Source organism: Ixodes scapularis, unplaced genomic scaffold, assembly GCF_016920785.2.
Source record: "Ixodes scapularis isolate PalLabHiFi unplaced genomic scaffold, ASM1692078v2 PGA_scaffold2__306_contigs__length_199485367, whole genome shotgun sequence".
Taxonomy (NCBI): Eukaryota; Metazoa; Arthropoda; class Arachnida; order Ixodida; family Ixodidae; genus Ixodes; species Ixodes scapularis.
Window position 1 is genome coordinate 153,109,110 of NW_024609857.1, and position 17,271 is coordinate 153,126,380.

The 17,271-nt window shown below is 44.4% G+C and overlaps 1 protein-coding gene across 1 annotated transcript; it reads right to left on the minus strand.

Moving 5' to 3' along the window:
• Positions 1–11,581: 11,581 nt before the first annotated feature.
• On the minus strand, positions 11,582–16,346 carry LOC115313031. The gene is made up of 4 exons (XM_040211512.3): positions 15,922–16,346; positions 15,672–15,809; positions 14,365–14,484; positions 11,582–12,075 (listed from the first exon to the last, which is right to left on the minus strand). The coding sequence occupies exons 1-4, from the start codon at positions 16,298–16,300 to the stop codon at positions 11,615–11,617; spliced, it is 1,098 nt and encodes a 365-aa protein (XP_040067446.1). The 5' UTR covers positions 16,301–16,346; the 3' UTR covers positions 11,582–11,614.
• Positions 16,347–17,271: the final 925 nt, after the last annotated feature.

Consider the following 17,271-nt stretch of genomic DNA (forward strand, 5'->3'; position numbering starts at 1 on the left):
GCAGCTACACGTGCTTCGTCGCGCGAGCGGAGACAGCGGCTGTTCGACCGAAACCGTAACCATGCCACTCCGCTCCGTCGCCAACTGGCTCCCAAAATAGTATGCGAAATGTAACTGTCCAGCATACGACAATAAACAGTCCAGCGGCGCGTGCTTGCCAGGCCGGCAGGCGAGGTACAGGCTATACACACAGAAAAAAAGAACCTGAGCGTATCGATGCAAGACATTGCGAGTCAGGCTCAAAAAGTTCTTGGAGCGGTTTGTGCAACGACTGAACTCGAAACAAACGAGAGCGGTGTGCGGGTTCAGCGTGCAGACATTGCCTTCTTTGCTTTAGCTCACTTCTCGTGATCAACCTGCTTTCGCGGTAAGCAAAACTTCGCAAAGCAGTCATCGAGTTAAAGAGGGATTTTTGTAGCAGCGTATGATTTAAACAAGAGCAGGAATGTCGATGCGTTTCAATTTAGAAAGCGCCATATCTGCAGCGACGTGGGGATGGCAACACACGACGTCGCGCGACCACGGCGACTGTGGTCGCGCGAGCGCTTCAGCTCACAAAGTAACTCTCGCCGCGCAAAAACATGGTCTTGTTTCACAGCATGACGGCATGTCTGGAACCCGGCACACTAACGTCGGAGCGTCCGCACACGCCCGCTTCTATTGCTAAAAAGTAAAAAAAAAACAAAAAAAAAAACGAAAAAAGATGCGAGACGAGATTCCCGAGACGACGAGAGCGCGAAATACGAGACAGCTCTAGTACACCATAACGGCAAAAAAAAAAAAAAAAAAATCATGCCAGACCAAATAGACGATTGACGCAGGGTATTTTGTGTCGGGCGGCGTCTTGTGCCACTTAGCTCACGCATGCTCAATTACGGTTGTCAGTTTAGTTTCGTGTTTGAAAAGCGACCAAAATTGGTCCTTTGGCGCAGGCTTGGCGCAGATTAGCCATATTTTGGCGAAATGTAGCAGGATGTAGCAGAGTTAGCCCCTTGGCGCAGTTTGGCGCAATTGGCGCAGCAATCACATCACTGATAGTTGAAACCGAACTCTGCAGGAATCTTGAAACATAACAAATATAATGTGTACGCCAAAAGGCATAGCAAATGAAACACCCACCATCTATCTATTTTCGTTTCTTGTCCGCAAGAAGCTGTCGTATATGTAGCCTCCCTTGCTTAAGCCGTTCCTCCCTAGTGTCCCGGTTGGGTCCCTTCCTGATGAATCGTCGGTGGAGACCTGAGGAGCAGTCAACATCAGATTAGACCTTTTTGAGACAGAACCATATACTTGCTGAGAGGAAGTACACCCAAACGAATCTCAGGCATGTCATTTATAGTGCGTTTTAAATTGAGACGCATGATGTAAAATGAGACGTCAATACTGACGCACCCCTTTTGCGAACCCAAAATTTTGAAGGCCTTGTCCCCCTCGCTAGGGGGACAAGGCACATGAATCCCGGCATGTGGATGAAATTTTTACCTTAACATCCCAACTCAATGCCCATCCCTGAATATTCGACCACCACACTTTTAGAAATAAAAATATTTTTTTTAGAAAACATTGAGTCATCTACCAACCCTACAAACGCCTGAACCAAGCATACTCGTACCTTGGCTTGTTTGCTCTCTGCCGCCCCCGAGTTAATTCGGGCTGACAATGTTTTTTCGTTTTTTTTTCAACTGGAACCCACATTCTTAGTTTTGGTTTGTCTTGTAGAAGCAGGTGGATACTTTTATAAAGCTTCCTCCCTATGCGCTTCCGAGTCAACATTTTTGCAATAGCCAAACCCCGGGCTTTGATTTTGCGCTCCTTGATGAATGCTGAAACTCATATAGGCGGGCAATAGCTCGCCTTGAAAATACTTGCTTTTGGTGGCCGAGAACAAACTCGTGTTCCTGATTGGCAGCCAGTTGCTGCCAAGAATTGCTGCACATATCCTAAAGATTAGTCTAACACAGATGCTTTGGCCGGACAGATACACAAAAGCCTGAAAAAGACCACTATACAGACAGGAAATAGAGTGTCTGTGAGGAATGAAACAAACAACTCAGATAGACATCAATCACTCACCTTGAAAACACTTGCCATGCGCGGCAAAAAACAAACTTCTGGCCTTGATTGGCTGGTTCTTGCCACCAAGACCTGCATGTATAAGAAAGAACCCGGTCTTAATTAAACTTGGGTGCTTTTGCAGAAGAGAGACAACAAAATACTAGTGCAAGACCACTACACATAGGAAATGACATCCAAAAGGAATGAAACACAAAACTGATATAGGTGGGGATAGCTCACCTTGAAAATACTTGCTCTTAGTGGCCGAGAACAGACACGTGTTCCTGATTGGCAGCCATTTGCTGCAAAGAATCCCTGCAGATATCCTAAAGAACCGAGTCTTAGTCTAACACAGATGCTTTGACCGGACAGAGAAACAAAAGCCTGACACAAAACCACTATAAAGACAGGACATAAAGTGTCTGTGAAAAATGAAACGCGCAACTCCGATAGGCGTCAATCACTCACCTTGAAAACACTTGCCATGCGCGGCAAAGAGCAAGCTTCTGGCCTTGATTGGCTGGTGCTTGCCACCAAGACCTGCATGTATAAGAAAAAACCCGGTCTTAGTCAAACTTGGGTGTTTTTGCAGAAGAGAGACAACAAAATACTAATGCAAGACCACTACACATAGGTTATGGTATTCAAGAGGAATGAAATACAAAACTCATATAGGCGGGCAATAGCTCACCTTGAAAATACTTGCTCTCGGTGGCCGAAAACAAACTCGTGTTCCTGATTGGAAGCCATTTGCTGCGAAGAATACCTGTAAATATCCTAAAGAACCCAGTCTTAGTGTAACACAGATGCTTTGGCCGGACAGAATACAAAAGTCTGAAACAAACCACAAAAAGCAGGAAATAGTGTCTGCGAGAGATGAAAAAAGACGCAATTGGAGAGGCTCGTTCTGTTTCACGTTAGTCAAATAGTGTAGCTCATTTTGCTAAAACGATGCATATTTGCTAAAAAAAGTATCTATATTTTGCCCCATTTAGCAGAGTTTACTGCCAAGGGTACCTGCACACCAGAATAAGTCAGAATTAGTCAGTTTTCTTTTCTTCTTTTGATGATAACAGAATCCTAAACAGGTGATGAAACAAAATATGAACCCAGCAGGACAGGCTAGTATGCCTTGATGCAAGCACAGTTCCTCGGCCAACCAAATGAGGTTCTATTCTCTATCACTTGTCATATTTGGTGGGAATAGTAAAGTAAATGAAAATAAGGCAATCTCTCTTGCAGCCGACAGCTGCAAACAAAATTCATATACCTCGATGAACAACCTGGAAATAAAATTGGGTGGTGGCCAAGTGGTTTAAGGTGTCAAATTTCAAACTTACAAACTGTAGTTTTGGTTTAAGTCCTCCTGGTGTATATTTTTATCCTTATAACTATATTTACATTGTATTTTTTTGTATTTTTGAGACACAAGTACTTAATTGATACGCTAATTCACCTTTAGAAGCGTTTTAATTACACTCCATGCCTTTCTAGTGCTCGTAATTGATTCTTGGTGAAAGCGGTCTTGAATTTTTCTTTTCTTGCTGTCGCTGCTGCTTGCTTTCTCACCTTTAGAATGCTGACAATTCGACACAGAAGTAATAAAAAATGTGTTTAAAATGTCATGAAGATCAGCATTTCCAAGCTGTACCCCTGCTTCATGACCCGACCATGCCACCATACCATAGCTGAGTGCAGTGACAAATGGTCCCAGGTTTGTCACCCAACCATTTTTTGGGCTTACGGTGTGGCGGGACTCATGAAGCACCTATGCTTCGCGATGGAGCCAGTGAGCGAGGTGTGGCACACTAGAGCTGTGCAAGCCACAGCTTTACAGCCTGCAAAGCGTGGGAAGATCCCTCTCCCTTTGCAGAGCTGGCATTAGCTCACCGAGAAGCTACTGGAAGCACTAGAAAGCCACAGAGTGTGAATAAAAGCGCTTCTGAAAATGAATTAGTGTGTAAATTATGCATCTATATGTTAAAACTTAAAAAAAGTATATATGTATATATATATATGTATTTAAATACTAAAGAAGGCAAAAAAGAAAAAAAAATGTTTCCAGGTGGGCTTGCCCCCAGAGCTCCACGGCCCTTGAATTCAGTTCCTTAAAGCCCGCTTCAGACGGAACAATTTCGCCCAGCAACTTCATGTCGCAACACCAGCAACACGGGCCGCCCGCGTTCACATGCAGCAACCGAATTGCTACGACTTGCCATCATCATCATGAAATTTTATTTTTCTTAGAGTATTTAGACACAGTTATATCCTAAAAACATGTTTTTATATCTTTAAATTGGGCTGAGAATACTAACTCGTCTTTTCGAAACAGTTTATTTTCAAAAATGACCCATTTCAAACCAGAACTAAGTCCTCAGTTCTCATCATCACGACCACAGGGGTGTCACGTGAAAATATTGCATTCCTGATTGGCTGCTGCCGCTTCACACATCTCCGAGTAGACAGAGTTGCTCGTCCGCTTCGAGCCGGACCCAATCTCAGCAATTCGTGTCGATCTAGGGAAAACTAGGGAACAAGCCGCCAGCAGCCCCAAAATTGCTGGAAAGGTTGCCCCGTCTGAAGCGATCCTATACTCTGTTTCATACATACAGTGCAACGCAGTCAAAGCTAGCGCACCGGTTTGCATTGCTGACCGTGCCTACGTTCGCCCCATAAGATAGTGCGTCCCCTGCAGAAAAATTTTAAAAAGTCGGAAAATGTGCCTCCTCGGGGCTAGTAACTGATATTGGCGTTATGATTTCAACGGAGCACAAATGTTTTTCAAGAAAAAGGAAAAGATAATGTGAACCACCTTAAATTGTTTTCGTGTTCATCCGTGTGGCAGCCGCTGTGGGTTTTCGGGTTGTGTGGCACTGGCTGGTTTTGAGAAGATGGCGTCTTACGCAGCAAGCTCAAGTACCTTTCCTGCTCGGATGTTTTCGAAGATTCGTTGTGCGAAAATCTTGAAAGAGTGCAAGCAGATGATTGCCAATGTGTACGGGAGTATAAGAACGCATTCCCCAAAGAATTCGGTCGTGATGTCCTGGAGACGGCCAGTAACGACACTGGAGTGTGCCCTGTACTGTCGCGAAGTGCAAGGCACAGTGCCTATCTGGCAAGTTGGCGTCCCCGAAGCAAAGACCTCGCAACAAGAAAGTTTCTAGCACGGGGACCGTCAAGCATGACGAGTTCACACAGAACGCCATTCGCCTGAAGGTGCATTGCAAGTGCTCCGAGAGGGAGACTCCTACCCTTGACAGCTATTTCAAAATAAACTGTACAGGTCACAACTATTGTCGTTAATGTTTCATTATAAATTTTGGGACAAGGCCGCTATCAGGACGATTCCTCATTCCACGCTGCACGAAAGAAAAATATAACTCGGTGCTGGAGGCAAATAACACTTGCAAAGCGGCAGACCAGATGGTAGAAATCTGGCCTCTCGGCGACTTATAAATAAAAATCAAGAAGGAGGAACTGAAATATGCACTTCGTCAATGCGCACAATCTTGCAGAAAAAGTATGTCTAAAAAAGAAAAAAAAAAAAAAACTTTGCGCGTAAAATGGGTTTGAACCACGGCCACCGAGACGTCAATATCGCCAGAGCAGCGCCTTCTACCACTCGTCCACGAAACGCGCGGAGTAACACTTTTTCTATTTTTTCATGCGCACCACTTTAGTACCTTTGACAGCGTTGCACGCTAAGTATGAAACACAGTATAAGACACCCTATTGTCTGGTACAGAGACCATTTATGAACGCTTGGGTGTTTAAACAATGTACTACACATTTTACAAAAAGAAAAAAAAACATTGGGTGTTTAAATGTTGTACTACCCTTTTTTCAATAGAAAAAAGCAACAATAAAAAAAATAACACATTTCAGAAGAAAAAGTTAAGGAAATGGAATGTACCATTATGTTCAGTGAAGTTTGGTGACAAGACTCGGGACTCGAGCAGGAATGCAGTCATGATTGGTGTGACCCCATGAGATGGTCTTGCTGCCTTTGCTGGGGTTTATCTAACTGAAGTACCTGTACGAAAAGTAGAACACATGTGCATAACACTCATTATTCACAAGAAAATTTGTCAATGTCCAAAATGACCCATGAAGAAAATTATGCGAGGAATTTTCAGGCTGCGTTGGCCGAGTCACCTCTCGTGGCCAATGTTTCATAGCAACTTTAATTGTTGTGAACAGTTATAGGGTATATTACGAACAAAGTGCAATTTGGTCTTGTAGGAAACTATAACACACAAAACGACACTTGAATACAGTATGTTGAGGTACCTCTAAACAAACTCCAGGGTTCCATGGCGCCTCCTTCAGATACCTGATGTTGAACATGAAATATGTGCACCAAGGAGTGAGCAAACAGCGACTTCAGATTTGTCTCTAACACCAGCGACATGTCGACAAGGAGTGCAACGTGTAGAAGGTCGTCTAGAAGTGTGCCAAGATGAAAAAGCAAGATGTAACGAAATCAGAATAAGATCACACCAGCGACCCTATTGAAAAAAACAGTATGATTCTCAACCCGGCATACCCGAATTTGAACTGGGCAAAATGGAAATCGAACTGATTAAACTGGCGATATAAGAAAACAAACTGGCCGAATTGGAACATTAACAAGCCAAACTGGCACCTTAACCTGCCAAACAGGCAGCCAGACTTGCCAACCATGCAGACAAACTTGCCAAACAGGCAGCCAAACCTGCCAAACAGGTTCCCGAACTGGCTAAACAGGAAACAAAACTGGCCAAACAGGCTGCTAAACTTGCCAAAAAGGAAGCAAAATTGCAAAACGGGCAGCGGAACTTGCCAAATGGGAAGCAAAACTTGCCAAACTGGGGAAACAGGCAGCTGAACTTGCCAAACAGGCTAAACTGAGTGCTAGACAGGTGAAAGTGGTAGCAGAACTGGTCCTACTGGTATTCAAACTGTTCAAAATGGTGACTGAACTGGTTACACTGATAATCAAACTGTTTTTCAAACTTGTAGCAGAGCATTGTGGTGGAACTGATCAAACTGGTAGCTAACTGCTCAAACTGGTAGTCAAACTGTTCAAATTGGAAATCGAGCTCCTCTAACAGGCAGTTGAACTATTCAAAATCGTGTATATATACCGAAGAAAGGTTGTTTTATAATCTGCCTAGCAGCACACTTTGGTAAATTACTTCATAAATGTAATTTAATTATAGTTACAACGTTTGCCGCCTTTTGCTCCAGCTTCCCAGAGCTGTGGTCTAAACAAGCAAAACTATACCTTTGTCCGAAATAAGGTAATTACAATTAGAACTACTGGACAAAAAGTAATTCATTGCAATTTACATTACTTTTAGAAAGTCAAAAATTTGGGGGTTTTACGTGCCAAACCAACGACGGGCATCTGGCACGCCCCAGCGGAGGACTGAGGATTAATTTCGACCACCTGGGGATCTTTTGACGTGCAACCGAAAGCTCGGTTACACGGCGTCTTCTCCACAATAAGCCTCCGTCAGATTGCGGGCACCTCGGCCGGGATTCGAACCCGCCACATGGGGATCCGTAGGCCGACGCTCTCGCCTCGGAGCCACCGAGGCGGCTACTTTTAGAAAGCAATTTCACAATGGCATTACTTTCTTGGAACTTTGAACCACGCCGACGTGGTTCAAAAGGCTCTGTCCGCTAATGCTGCCGACCACCTGCCAGATTCTGCAAAGGCTGTTCGACAGTAGTACTGTGCCAGGAACGTGGCAATGAGCTTTGGTCACTCCGCTACACAAGGGAAAAGGAAGCCGACGAATGAACCAAAACATTACCGTCCTGTGTCAATCACCTCGATTGTCTGTCGAACATTTGAAAGGATAGTTAACAGCCAGCTTCTCAACCACGTTGAAGAATCCGGCTATCTCTCCGACAGTCAGAATGGCTTTCGAAGAGGTCGCAGCTGCGAATCAGCACTGGCAACTATTACCCATTTTATCAGTGATCACATGGATAATCGAACCATGAGAGATCTAATCCAACTTGACCTAAGCAATGCATTTGATATGCTCGACATTAACCTCCTGCTTGAGAAGCTTACACACGCAGGCATACACGATTTCCTATTCACCTGGATATCAAGCTTTCTGCAGAATCGCAGCCAACAAGTTGTGTACTGTGGGGCACGCTCTACAGAGAGGGTCATGTCATCAGGAGTGCCACAGGGCTCTGTCCTCGCTCCGACGCTCTTTCTCATATTCGTGAACGACATGCCACGCAATGACAAGTGTATCCTAGTGCAATACGCAGACGATACATCAATCGCGATGACAATTTCGTCCCAGTCTGACGCACGTCACTTGCAAAACCATCTAGAAGATGTAGAGAGATGGATCTCGAGACAACACCTAAGCCTGAGCGCATCCAAGAGTTCCGTGATACGTTTCTCAAACTGCAAAAAACAGACAATTGCCTTGTATATACTGTAGCAGGCACTCCACTGCGCACATCAGACCACCTGCCTATCTTAGGTGTCACGTTTTCCCAAAACTTGGATTTTTCCGCACATATTGCCGGCATTATCGCGCAGTCTTGCAGGACGCTTGGCCTCATCACCCGCGTCGCAAGGCCAGGTGGGCCAGCGGTCCTGCAGGCACAATATACATCCTTAGTCCTGCCTTCATTGGAATACTGCTCTGCATGCAGTTTGGTCTCCCCCTCAACAACATCTAATTGAGAGACTGTAGAGCGTGCAGCGCCGTGCAACCCGCAAAATTTGCGCCTGGTCCCTGGCACGACTGACGTGCCGTACCACGCACGGCTCAGAAAACTTGGCTGGCGGCCCCTCGATCAGAGACGAAAGATTTCTCGAGTCTGCGTGCTGTGCCGATTGCTCAATGAATCTCTTTCGGGGACTCGCCTATCGGCCGCCGTGCGTCTCGGTAGAAGATCAGGTCAGCTCGAACTTCTTCGAGGCAGGACTGTTCGTCACAGCGAATCCCTACTGCCCGCCGCCATTAGAGACTTTTTGACCATCCCATTAGCTTCTCGTAGCCCTCTGCCCACATCACACGATGAATCCCGGGAACTTTGCAAGGTATTTGCGAGACGAATGCCTTCGCATCTGCAGACATCATGATCTTCACTCCGTCACCCTCTCCTCTTGAATCATCACCATTGCCACCGCCACCAGCAACATCATCGTCATCACCACCACCTCCATCATCACCGCCATCATAATTTTAATGCTTAATTCTAAAGCTGGGTAGTATTACTCCCAACGGACACAGCAGCAGGCTGGCAGAGACACACGCGTAAGGGTTTTTGCCTATCTGCTTTGCTTGGCAGACCGCCGTGTACGGACCAATTTAAGTGCAAATAAATCACTCAGTCAATTACCATCCTTTGAGATACCCGACGTCAATACTTTCATATAACAGCATATGTCGGTCCGAGACCTATAGCAAAAATCAGATCTGTAAACTATGGCACTGTACTTTACTACCTTAGTTTCGCAAGGTCGTGGCTTTCATTAGTGATGTGATAAAAAATACTTGGCTCAGTCAAAAGTTACGAAGGAATACACAAGAATACTCATTCCGAAACCAAAAAAGCATCCTCGTAGGCCATTAAAACGTTTTATTTAACAAAAAGTGCAAGGGAAAGAAAAAGCTCTCATCTTACTGGTGTTCCCCGTTTTTGTTCATAAAACGTTCCAGTGGACCAGAACGCTTTCTAGCTTTGAGAGGAAAAGGCTTAACCACATGTCGGCTCATGCAACTTTTTATGTTTTTATTTGTAACTTTTGACTCGAGCAAGTTTCATCAATATTATCACATATAAAATTTCCACCACCTAGCTGAACTTGTATGGTAAATTACAGTGTTGTACTTCAGAAATCCGAATTTTAGGTCTATTTAAGTCTGGGCCCGACACACAGACCACCCGGTAGTGGTCTTTATCCCTTAGTGCAATCAGGCAGCAGTGCTTTATTTTTCTTTCCACTTTAGTACATTTGATAATATGCAATGCTTTACACAATAAAACCATTTTGACAGAATATAGCATCTAAAACAAGCAGCAAAGGACATAAATAGAACATGGTTGATGACAGTGAAGTTCAACAATGACAAAGCATGAAATGCAACGACTCTGCATCATTACCCAAAAGAAGGTATTACCCTCTTTAGAGGTCTGCTCAAGCGCAGCACAGCAAACTCAAGCCAAAAAGTGCACAAACATGCACCACCAAATGCATTTTAAGTTTGAAAGAGAAAAGTAATGAAGTATGTGCGATCACATGCAAGCGGTAATATTCTTCGGTTCTATCCACAACCCCTACCCATTTCGATCTGGATGAGCATCGTGCTGGCACATGTTTGTGTATTACTATTGCATGATGCACATTAAAGACCCGAGTCTAGCGGTTACACTGCACTGGCTAAATTGCTCATCTACAGCATAGAGAGCTGTCGCATCACTTAAATGGCAGATAGACATTGCGCTCTTTAAAACTGATAGTGTATGTGGCCCATTAAACTGTTAATTAAAACATCAATCAACACATTTTGATTAACTAGTCAAAATATTGTGACGTTTATCCACTCATCTAATGTCTGCCGAGCCCCAGAAGTACACAGAGAAGACGGAATCTATGTACCCAACACACGCTTTTTTAAATTCTGTAAAGAATGAGGAAAAAAAAGCCCTCTATACATGTTAAAGAACTTTAGTCCCTCTCAATTTTGTTCGGCATGTCACACACAAAGCACTTGCTGTCAGCCGGAAACACCATGAAAAGGCAGTTGGCCTTAATGTCCTCGGGTTTCAGCACCTTACAGATGTCTACCTGCGAAGGAAAACATTCCTTTATATGCTCAGGAAAGAGTGGTGTCTCCCGTAACACCAGCCGTCTGCAAAGGAGCGTGCACCCGAGACCAGCAACATGGAGAATTCTCTTAATTCTGAAATACTCCCCATCAGCAGTTGACACTACAGTGGTGTCACTCTTTGAAGCTCTTGTGTATGCGGTGCTATGGAACACCTGCCCCTTGTACACAAAACGCTGGTATTCCAAAGCGCTGCCAACTGTGCCTGTCCCACCGTAGACCTCTAGCGCACGTTCCTCGATAGCTGTTAGAATGGCAGCTTTTTCACGTCCTAGCAAGCATGCTTCATCAACATAGCAGGCATTCTGGATGTGTGAATAATCAAGAAATCTTTCACACACACTCCGCTCATTGGCAGTGATTGCCACGTTGCTATCTGCCAGAAGGCATTCAAGCTGCTGCGTCATTACGACTCGCTCTACGATTTGATCCGGAAGTCCTCTAGCTGCAGAGACCAGCTTCACCAACTTTCCGTTTCCTCCCTCGAAAACAAATGCGGATTGCGCCCAAAGTGGTCCCAACTGACGCACGGAGTTTGGCAGGTGGAGGAGCTGGTGCACGTTGAACGTAAGCGAAGCCACTCCATACAAGGCCTCACAGCGACCAACAAAGTCGATCAGCAGATTTTTGTGAAAACAAAAAAAGAAGCATGCACAGGATATAATCTCAGACTATAAAATGAATGCATAACATTAACTGAAATTTCAAATGCCGTGCAGCTCATTGGATGATTTTTGGGTGTGATTTCCTACCACAGTTACCTGATTTGCATGCTCTGAGACTTTACACACAACATTCTGTCTAATCAATGCGGGTAGATCTTGACACTCCCATGAGACTGTCATACGGTATAAAAAAAAGACCTTTATGAGGCAAATAGGAGAAAAAAAAGTATGAAGCTTACCTGCACGCTTGATCTCGTCGGCTGTGATGGTCTCACGTAGCAAGATGTGTATTGCTTGCGAGAGCTTGGAGAGATGTTTCCAATACTCCAGAGGCAGAATGTCCACGAGGCAAGGAAGAGCGTAAAACAGAAGCCAGAGTCTCCACTCTGACGCTTTCCAGAAACTGCGCTCGTTGAGTGAACGAGGCAGCCTTGTCACACAGTGTGGTGGCTTGATCTGGAGGAGGCGGCTGTTGACCCGTGCCACGCAGGATGGTGCTCCTGTAAGCAACATAAGTGACTGGGCACATGAGTAATTTATCTTGCTTTAATAACCATATATGAGGCTGTGTACAAAGTACAACCACTCGAAAATGTATTCATGAAAGTTCGCCTCCCCAGAATTTTGAGGCTCAAACCCGAGGTTCAAAAGTGAAAAGTCAAACCCTGAGGTTTAAAGAGGTTTGAGAAATTTGAGAATCAATCTTCCTAACATTTAAATTCATTACGCTAAAAAATATGACAATTTTCAAACTCTTCAATTTGAAAAGTTCAATGAACCTCGAAGGTCAGTCGAATTTCTCCAACGCCAGGCTGTAATGAAATCAGTTTTACCTGTTTTGATTGGGCTAAGCTTTGGAAAAAAATTGTACCTATCTGTTCATGCATGCAGACTATGCGAACATAGGAACAAGCACATATCAGACAACAGGTCAGCTCGATGTTTGATCTGGTTTCGGCATGGCCAAAGCGACGTGGTACAGAAAGTCCATTTCACAGCGAAGTAGAAGCTTACGCTACATGTTAACAAGTGGTGACAGCACTGTATGTTTGTCAGCTTCTGCAAATGTGGTTGTGGGTGGTCTCAAAAGCCATAGATCAAGCATGTGCAGTGCGCCGTGCAAGTACAAAGAGTGACAATTAGCAAAATACAGTGGACATAACATAAAGCATATATTGGATGCACTCTGGCCATCAAAGATGGGCAGCCATGCTATGATTTTGCAAAACACAAACTAAAATTGAATGCCGTGACCATTTTGAAGAAAATCAACGTTGTTTTGTAAATAAACATGCTAAAATGACACTGTTACCATTACTATACGTAATATTTTTATTAGCTGCAACAAAATTTAAAAAAAAAAGAAAATGGGAGGTAGGGTAAATTGGGCCCGGGGCATGGTGGCCACTAGAAAAAAGGCAAATTTGGGTAATTAGTTAGCTAATGAACTAAGCTTGACCTTATAATGGTTTAGCCGTGCCGTCAAATTCTCGTTAAAAATTTGTGAACGCTACAGGGCCGAGAAATGTCACCCTGGTACACGGTGCCAAGTTGAAACTAAGAGAGCAAAAGCGCCGGTGACTTCATTGCTTTGTGTCACACTGCTGATGTCAGCTGCGGTGCGGGCACGTGGGTTGAAGCTATCGCAGCCGGCTTGGCTTGTTTAAGTGAAGCCGGCTGCAATAACGTCGATTCACGTGCCCCGCCACAGGGGACGTCAGCAGTGTCATGCAAAGCGATGACATTACCGGTGCGATTGTCCGCTTTGTTTCAGTCCGATGCTCAGTACCGTGACATTTCTCGACCCCATAGTGCCTACCACAAATTCTTTAATCAAAATTTAATGGCACCGTTAGACCATATTGAGGTCAAGCCTACATCCTCTAGACATATTAGGTGCACTCAAGTGAAAAACTGAAAAGTTAATATAACATTTGAGTTAGTCGCTAACAATTGTTACCTAATTTCGCCTTTTTTTCTAGTAGCCACCATGGCTACTAACACTGCCTCAGGGCTCACATTACCCTATTTCATGTTTTATTTTTTTGAAAATTTGGAGCAGCTAACAAAGACACCTGTATCGATAACATTTTGCTTAGCGATTGTTATATGTATCTGTAAATATACTTAGTTTTAGATACATATTAAAAAATGTGACAAGCAGCTGTAGAGCTAATCAAAATCGGTCAACCAGCCTGGCAATTCTATTTTGCCCAATCTATGCCTAATCTTCTTGAAGGTTAAGCTAAAATTCTGATTTTCCAGATCTGGAGATTTGGCAAAACCTTGGCAACCACTAATGGCTATTGTGTCAGCTTCAAAGTGGACGAAAATGCTGCTATATATAGAGTTACACCTAGAAGATATTCTGATAAAAATGATTAATAGCATGATGATGAATTTGAGACTGTGCGAAACCCAGACCCCATAAAATTTGTACCTTGCGATCTCGGACTGAAAGTCCGAGGTTGCATGGTTCAAAGTATTCAATATCTTCAAACTTTCGAACTCGAACCTTGGGAGGTTTGCAACATCTTTAGGTTTGCCCGGACTGTGGAGCTAGTAACAAGGGGGGACCCTCACTGGAGAACTCCCTGCTTCTGCTCAGTGGGCAAGTAACGAGCAGGAAACGCGAATAGTACTAGTATGTAAAGATTCAAGTCAGGAATTGGCCTGGTAAACACCATTAAGGTAAAAATAGGTCGAAGAGGTGCCACAAATTATGAAAAGAGCAACTTATGCGCCAACTTGTAACTGGAAATGAGACATTTTGGTACTGTACGACGTACCTATGTAGAACCGTTTTTGAGAGTTGGATGAAGAAAGCAGCAGTTCTGTAAACTGCTTTGCTGCTCCTTGAAGAACGGCGTGCATATACTCGACGCTCACTCCGGCCACAAGATCAAATCCTGAAAGTAAATGTTACATGTCTCTCAGTTTCTAACTCTAGGGACTGCAAAAAAGCATGCAACTGACAAATCACAAGTTCAATAATTCCAAGAGTATAGCTGGTAACAGTTCATGACATTGAATCTTTTAGTGTACCTCCTGCTTTTTCGGTGAAAGAAAAAATATTAGTATATTAACTCCGCAAGTATGCTGGTCAGCTACTCTGTGAATTGGAAAATCAAAACATCAATTAGGTGTTCCAAAAGGTTTCTCTGAAACCGAAATAGAGTACAATTTTATTGAACGGTCGATTGCCGATCAGAGAATATTGACAGGTTTTACCATCGAAAACCATTACAAAATGCTCTTCTTAGCGCTTCGTACAAATGAGTATGGACGTGAATTTCAGAAGAAATTTGCGTGTGTGTACTGCCTCTACTGTCTGTTTCAACGGCATCTTTCTTAGAGACCACTGTTGGCTAAGCTTATGAGAAAAAAAAAAAAAATTAGGGGGGAGGTGGCACTCTTACAAGCATAGGAAGGCAGAATGCTAGCCCTGCCTCTGCCGTGGCGCTATGAATTTTTCCCCAAGCTTTGCAAAGGAGGGAAGGAAGGGAACAGTCTTGTCTTACTCTTGAGATTACACAGCAACCACAAAACTTGTGGCTCAGCAGTGTTACGTGTGAGTATACTTGTGTCACGCTTGTGTCAGTATGCTTGTGCAAAGTACTTCGCATCTTTCAGTTGGGCGCCACTGATCACCGATTTTTCCACTGTTGCAGCCTGAAATAAGTATTGGCTTGCAAACTTAAACTAGAAAATTAATTCACAGCGCATCCAAGTAGCCCGTCGTAACATCAGCTAACAGACCTTGGGGAGAAATTGGGGGCACGGCTGTGGTCATCTTCGCTGAGCATCTGCTACTGAACATTTGCAAATCAACAGTGCATTGAGAGTACAAAAGTATGTAGTTCATAATCTCAGAAAGTAAGAATGTAACATATCAGAGTACAGTCGGAACCCAAAGAGATTAGCACAATTAAGTGATCAACGTGCGGAGCATTGTGCTATTCGAAAACAGAATCAAAATCACAAAGATTTTGTGTGACTAATACTTTCTGTTCTCAGTGTGAAACAGTTTGCTTCGATCGCTTGAACCTTGGATAATCTCACCCTGTTCTTTAGACATTCAGGGAAAAAGCCACACCTGGTAGATTCATTAGCGGAGAAGGACCCTTGATTCCATTTATGGTGATCCCCAATCTCAAGGAAAGCTGCATATCTCGGACCACAAGCTCAGATGTTCTTGGAGCCGGTGGTTCCTTGGGCACGTAGCGCATGCTTCCTGTGAATAAAAATAAACGAAAATATATTATGAGGTTGCACCCAGTAGGCTCAGAAAAACATAATGTTTAGTTTGAACTGCAATGTGCACGTGCAAGAAGACCGATACATACCTTCCAGGTGTTCCCCACTTATGAGGCACCAGGGACATCCAAACGAGCCGTTGAAAAGTACCATGTTCTGAACTGCTGCCCTCGCAGGTGCGTCGACACAGCAGCAGAGCACATAAGCTCTGGACCTGTGCATCTCAGAGCTATGCTCCCACATCACGGGCGTCATGCTTTTGACTTGATCAACAAACTTTGCGAGGAAGGCAGTCATGTTTGGATGGCCTTTTCCGAACCAAAGTCCGGCTAGTGTGGTGTGCTTGAAGCGGATGCTTGGAGGGAGCTCATTCACAGTGAATTGAATAGGCCAAACAGACGTTTTGGATGACACGAAGAGAGGACTGCCGTCTGTGTTAAAAGTCAAAGAAAGATCACTGTCCCCCATCCCAGTCTTTCTGCGCAGAGCATCATAGGCTTCACCTGTTGTTATGTCAGTGACACCACTTCCGCTTGATAAGGTACTACATTCCATGGCAAGCTTCAGGAGGTTGTTGTGAAGAAGCTCCTTGGTCTTCTCAATAACGAAGGACAGTTGCTTCGTCATGTCAAGCATTACGAAGTAGGATCCATTCTCTTTTAGCACCTTCAGATCTATCCCTTGCTGGCACACTGAGCAGCTGGCTGCAGTCTCTGCGTCTTCCAGAACTGCTCCACAGCCCTCACAAAGGTAGTAGTGGCGAACCAAGTTTTGCGTCGTTGCTGACCAAAGCTTGCGGAAAGCATATTTGCTTTGCGGCACGACTTGCCTTCCAAACAGGGCATTGATGAGCACGAGCAAAGAATCGAGGCCCGACCACGTCATGCCCTGCGATACGACGTGGGCCATTATCATGGCGATGGCGCCGGCTTTTGTCGTCGTAGAATGGGGAAGTGTCTCCGTCCCGAACTGATTGAAACAGGACGACAGAAGGTGTTCGAGCAAGGGCTGTGGTACAGGGTCATTTCCATTCATCTCGTCATCATCATCTCCATAGTCCTCACCAGAGTTCACGACGTCGTCTTGAACATCGTAGTTCTCGTCGCTAGCATTTAACGATTCCGAACGCTCGCGTTCGGCATCTGTGCTCAATTCGGATTCTTCGGAATGGCAGTCCTCGTCATCAGAATTATTCCCAGCGGATTTTAGTGCTTGGGGAACTCGAGTTAACGGGGTGAGCACGTCATGAGGGGGGTCTCCAGGGTCCTGAGCATCCCTTGTACTGTGAAAATATTGCGTTGATCTAGGCATCACAAAAGGCTCACTCTCTGCCAAGTAACATTTCCGACGCTTGGCACCCGGTGAGCTTTCCATTGCAGCTAAAACTTAACAGACAAAGAACTTGGCGCCACCTGTTGAAAGGATAATGGAGACCATAG